The sequence below is a fragment of the Ichthyophthirius multifiliis genome (assembly GCF_000220395.1).
Source record: "Ichthyophthirius multifiliis unplaced genomic scaffold scaff_1120509251066, whole genome shotgun sequence".
NCBI lineage: Eukaryota > Ciliophora > Oligohymenophorea > Hymenostomatida > Ichthyophthirius > Ichthyophthirius multifiliis.
In genome coordinates, this window is record NW_004086236.1 from 1,509 (window position 1) to 7,214 (window position 5,706).

The 5,706-nt window shown below is 13.9% G+C and overlaps 2 protein-coding genes across 2 annotated transcripts, besides 26 other annotated features; one reads left to right on the top strand and one right to left on the bottom strand. All coding sequences in view use genetic code 6, as the record gives it.

The window, feature by feature from the left end:
* Positions 1 to 6: part of a microsatellite that runs on past the window's edge.
* A 154-nt stretch (positions 7 to 160) lies between these two features.
* Positions 161 to 201: a microsatellite.
* Positions 202 to 630: 429 nt separating this feature from the next.
* Positions 631 to 664: a microsatellite.
* Positions 635 to 706: a microsatellite.
* Positions 652 to 700: a microsatellite.
* Positions 706 to 1,248, top strand: IMG5_137110 (zinc finger protein, putative; the record flags this gene model as incomplete). Its single annotated transcript, XM_004031784.1, has 1 exon — positions 706 to 1,248. One exon carries the CDS (start codon positions 706 to 708, stop codon positions 1,246 to 1,248), a length of 543 nt encoding a protein of 180 aa, XP_004031832.1.
* A 38-nt stretch (positions 1,249 to 1,286) lies between these two features.
* Positions 1,287 to 1,345: a microsatellite.
* A 58-nt stretch (positions 1,346 to 1,403) lies between these two features.
* Positions 1,404 to 1,550: a microsatellite.
* Positions 1,410 to 1,548: a microsatellite.
* Positions 1,493 to 1,555: a microsatellite.
* Positions 1,499 to 1,540: a microsatellite.
* Positions 1,556 to 2,374: 819 nt separating the features above from the next.
* Positions 2,375 to 2,515: a microsatellite.
* Positions 2,375 to 2,516: a microsatellite.
* Positions 2,517 to 3,069: 553 nt separating this feature from the next.
* Positions 3,070 to 3,182: a microsatellite.
* Positions 3,094 to 3,142: a microsatellite.
* Positions 3,095 to 3,182: a microsatellite.
* Positions 3,095 to 3,191: a microsatellite.
* Positions 3,192 to 4,040: 849 nt separating this feature from the next.
* On the bottom strand, positions 4,041 to 5,431 carry IMG5_137120 (sec7 domain protein; the record flags this gene model as incomplete). The annotated part of the gene is made up of 4 exons (XM_004031785.1): positions 4,041 to 4,052; positions 4,657 to 5,184; positions 5,247 to 5,308; positions 5,422 to 5,431. The coding sequence occupies 4 exons, from the start codon at positions 5,429 to 5,431 to the stop codon at positions 4,041 to 4,043; spliced, it is 612 nt and encodes a 203-aa protein (XP_004031833.1).
* Positions 4,075 to 4,136: a microsatellite.
* Positions 4,082 to 4,136: a microsatellite.
* Positions 4,082 to 4,139: a microsatellite.
* Positions 4,084 to 4,159: a microsatellite.
* Positions 4,086 to 4,129: a microsatellite.
* Positions 4,088 to 4,139: a microsatellite.
* Positions 4,088 to 4,150: a microsatellite.
* Positions 4,621 to 4,653: a microsatellite.
* Positions 5,310 to 5,384: a microsatellite.
* Positions 5,311 to 5,383: a microsatellite.
* Positions 5,432 to 5,706: the final 275 nt, after the last annotated feature.

A 5,706-nucleotide genomic window follows, 5' to 3' on the forward strand; every position in this document is an offset into this window, starting at 1 on the left:
ATATATCTACTTTAATTTTTTTTTAATAAAAATTCGAATAATAGAATTTACTAAAAATAAGGATTTTTCATTATAAAAAATAATAGGTAACAATAATTAAAGTAATTTATAATTTTAAAATTTTATTTTTAATTATTTATTAGTTATATTGTATTAAAAAATATTATTTCTTTTATTATATTTTTTTTTTTATCATTATTTAAAAATAAATATAATTAAATATAAAAAATACTTTTTTTCTATTTTTTTGTCTTTTTTTTATTATTAGACTTTTTTAAAAAAGAATTAATTATATCTTAAAAAAATATTAATTTAAGTAATATTTAAAATTCGTTTTAATTATATATTACTTTTAGTTAAAATTCTTACTTATTAATATAATTGTATATATTTATATATATATTTTTTTTTTATTTCAATTCAGCTAAAATTAAAACCAATTTTTTATTATATAAAAATTTATTGCATTTTTTTCAATTTATCATATTAAGTATTTTCTATTTTAGTTTTAATGTATTTATATATAAATAAACGTTAATATTTATTAGAAAACGCTTTTAAAATCTATTTTAAAAGAAATAGAAAAGAATAATGTGAGAAAAAAGAAAAAATCTTTTATATTTTTTACAAATTAAAAAATAAGAAATATTAATAAATAAAAATAAAAATTAAATAAATAAAAAATATAGATCAAAATAAATAAATATGTAATAAATTTAATACAATTTCCTTTACTTTAATGAATTTGATGTTTAAAACTAAAAAAATTAAAATAAATTAGAGCTTTCTGAAAAAAACTCAACAAAATGTGATTCTGAGGAAGAAAATAATTACGAAGAAATCTTTTTATAAGACTAAAATAAATCAAGTGCAAAAAAAATCAAAAACATCATACTTACAGAATTTGATAAATATAAAACCGAAATGTGTAAAAATTGGAGTCAATTTTAATATTGTAAATATGGAGACAAATGCAGATTTGCACATGGAAAAAAATAACTTAATTCAAAAATACCTATAAATACTCTTTACAAAACTAAATTATGTAAATAATATTTCGAAAAAGGAGTTTGTTGTTATGGTTTAAGATGCCATTTTACTCATGATGTGCGAACCATAGATTAAATAGTTAAAAATAAGAAAATAAGTTATCTTTAAAATCTTAATTAAATCTAAAATCAATAATAAATATATCCTGTTATAAAAAATAATAGATTATAAGTATTTATTAACATAACTAAAAATTGAAATTTAAAAAAATAAAAAAAGTAAAGGATTTTTGTAAAAATTAATAATAAAAAAATAATTTATTTCATAATTATATAAAAAAAAATATAAAATATTTAAATTTTAAATATAATATTTAATGACTTTTTATTAATAATAATTTCATTTTATTCATTTTTATTTAAAAAAATATAAAATATATAAAAATTGAATATATATTTAAACATTTATTAATATATATTTTTTTTTATAAATAAAATAATAAATATATATATAATTTAAATATATATTAGATATATTTTATATATATATTTATTTATATATATATTATGAAATAAAAAACAAAAAGTATTTATATATACATATATATTTTAAATATATATATAAAAATAGCAAATACAAAATCAAAATATAAATAAAAACTAATTTTAGTTTTTTAATTTTTTTTTAACTAACTATTAATTTATATTTTAAATTTTTAATAATATTTTATAATTAAATGTTTTTATAAAATATAATAAATGATATTTCTATATACTAAATTCATTAATAAAATTTATAAATTAAAAATAATAATAAATATTCATAAAATATCAACATTCTTATTTTTATTATATAAAGATAAAATTTGAAATAAAATTTGTAATTTCTATTATGTCTAGTAAATTCTTTAATCATGATTATTATTCTTTATTAAATTCTTCGCTAATATTATTCTAAATTTATTAATCTTAATTATTATAATCAGATATATTAATTTCTATAAGCTATTCATGATTATGATCTTATTAAACTTCTATTTATAAAAATTCTTGTTATTTTAGTTAATTTTAATTTTTTTTTCTTATAAAATTTATATATCCTAATATTATGTGTTTTATTCTTCTTACTGTTATGTTTATTAATTTAATTTCTCTTATTATTAATTTTCATAAAATTCTTCATGTTAAATAATTTAATTATCATTTTCTTTATCTTATTATAAAAATTATAATTTATCTAATTTTTCATTTTTTAACATTTATTATTAATTAATATTAATTATTTATAAAGTATCATTTTATACAGACTCAATTAATAATATTTAATTGTTTACTTATTAGTCTTATAATTAAGCTTATATATGTTAATTTTGTAGAGTTTGTTGTTATTATTATTATTATAATTATTATTATTATTATTATTATTATTATTATTATTATTATAATTAATTTTATTTTTCTACATATTCATTTTATTATTATTTTTATTGTTCTTATAATTATTAATATTAATTTTATTACTATTAACATTTTATTTAATTATCAAATAAATTATTATAATCATTTTAATTTAAATACTTTTTTGATATTTATTTTAATTTATTTATATCTAAATTATAACCTTAGATAATAAAAAAATATATTTTTATTTATTTATTTATATAATTTATGTACTATGCAAAAATGATTTAATTTCATCTAAGACTAATTATTTTAAATTTTCTATTTTATTTTCATTAATAAATTAATATAATTCTAAAAAATTTATAACAAATTCAATTATAAAACCTTCGCAAAATTTTTGATAACAAGACCAATTACTAAAAATTGTTACCAAAATTCTTATATATTTAGTTATATGATTTTCATCTCTCATAAATAATATTTTACTTTAAAAAAGTCTTATTTTATCATAAATGCTTTTAATCTATACTTCATTAATAACATAAAATCTTAATTAATAAACTGCTTTATCAATTAGTAATACAATTTATTCGCATATTTAAGAATTCCATTCTTTAAGACTAATAAATAAAACACTCAAAGCTTAAATTATATTCTAGTTCATAAGTACTATAATTATAAATATATATTTATATAAATAAATATATATATATATTTAATATATATATTTTTTATATATTTATATATATATATATTTAAATTTATTTATACATATTTATATAGATATATTTAATTTTAAAATATATGTTATATTTTATAATTTTTTTTTTTTTACAATCATGTTATTAATCTAATTTTTAATGTCTCTAGTTTTCAGATATAATTAAAACTGAAATTATCTAAATTGCCCAATTATTTCCTTCTAAAATCTTAAATACTTTTGATTTTAAAAATCCTACAAAGAATATTATACTAGCCTATATAACTTTCACAAATTAATCATCTTCTTTAATACTTACTACAGCTAACATAAAATTGCTTATTGAATTTTTCAAACACAAGCAATTATTAATAACTTCCGTCTTATCCAGTTTTTTTTCATCAAGAACATCTAATATTTTTTAAAACATTTCTAATATTTAAAAGAATGGTTAGTTTTCTTCATTATTCTGACATAATTTATTAGAAATTACAAAATCATTTAACTAATTAATAAATTCTTACAAAATATATAAAGAACAATCATTTAAATAATTCAATCCTTCCTATAAACAATCATCGAAAGAGTTAAATTTCGAACACAAATTTAAATGTGATAAACATAATTCCAAAAGACAAAATTTACTAAAACTTTAAAGAAAAGTTTTTTTCTTTTTCCTTTTCAAAGACATTTCGTTTAAATTAAAAATTAAATTTTATAAATTCTCATTATCAATTTATTATAGCAAACATTCAGTTTTTTCAACTTTTTTATTAGAAAATGCTAATTTCAATATAATACAAATCTTTTACCATATTTTTTCAACTCTGTCTTAGTTTATTTTCATTATTTCTATACTTAAGTCTATTAAATGAGCAAATTTAATTTTTTCTGGAATATTTTTAAATTCATTTAATATTTGATTTATAAATTCTTCATAATCTTTATCATCTAACATTCTAATTAAATAATAAAAATTAAAATTATGTATATATATATATTTATAATTATATATATATAATTTTATACATTTATATATATATTTAATATATTTTATTATAATATTATATTTTTTTTTTACTTTGTTTATTCTAAAATTTTATATGTAAGTTTATCGTTTTTGAATGCTTTTTGGTATAAAATTTAATTTTCTTGGGAACATATACGTTATATTTATTAATTAATAGTAATATCTTCTTTTTCCTCATCAGAAATTTCTTCTTATTAGATAAATGATGAAAAAATATCAATTAAAGATCTATTATTATGTATATTTTAATTATAAAAATCATTAGATTCTCTTATTTTTTTAATTATACTATTACATCTTTAAGCTACATAATCATTCATTAAAAAACTGCGAATATTTATTGTTTTTACTAGTAATTTTACTGCTAGATTTTTACTATTTTTTAAATATTCAAGTGCTTTACCAGCAAAAATAAAGCAACATTATAAATATTATATATTATTTAAATTATTTAAATCTTCAAATTATATTTTATCATAAAAGTTCTATTTAAAAAATATTTTTTTATTTTTTTATTTTTTTATTTTTTTTACTTTAAATATTTTATCAACATAATCAATTTTATCATTAGATATACATAAATTTATTAAAGATTCCAATATAATTTACATATTTTCCTCTTCTTCTTCGGTTTCTTTAAATTTAAAAATAATAAAGTCTATATTCTCAAATATATTTTTTAAAATCATTTCTAAAAGTGCCTTTTCAGCTATTTCTCTTTTAAGCTTTTCATCTTACTCTATTAATGATAATTCGTCATCCAAAAAATCAAATTTACTAAACATTTAATAGTTCAATATCATATATTTCCAAATTATGATAGTGCATTCAGTTGATATATGAAAGCTTCTACACTCTTTAATCTCATTACTTTATATATTATAATAACAATCAAGAACATATTCATTAGAAATATCTTAACCTTCATTAACTCCTCTTACTTATTTAATAAATTCTTCAGGTAGCATCTTTTTTTCATTTTTACTACTATGTAAGTCTGATTATAACATAATCAAAGCACATGTAAATGTATAAGCAGAATTAGATGACAAAAATGTTTACTTATAAAAAAAAAAAAGGAAGAAAAAAAATTAAAAATTTATATAACAAAAAAAATACTTACTTAATTTTATTAATAATAATTAATTGAAAATTCATCTAAAATTCTTAAAACTTATTGTGATTCTATATATAAATAATAATATATAAAATATATATAAATAATAATTTTTTAAATATATATTAATAATAATATATAAAAGTTTGTAAAAAAAATATTTATGTATTTTTTTATTTACCTCCAGTCATTAAAAATGTTGATAATAGTATTCTTAAAGCATCAATAATATTAATTTATGAAAAATCGAATAATTAAATATATTATTAAATACATTTTTAATTAAATTTATCTGGTCCACCTAAAATTTCTATCATATATTTATGAGAAACATTATAAAAAGTCCTTAAAAAAAGAACTATTTTTTTTATTATAGGATCTTCTAAATCTTTATAATCTTAAATCTTGTATTCTTCTGCTATTTTTCTTAAAAATTTTTTAGGGTTTTCATTTAATAAATTTCCAT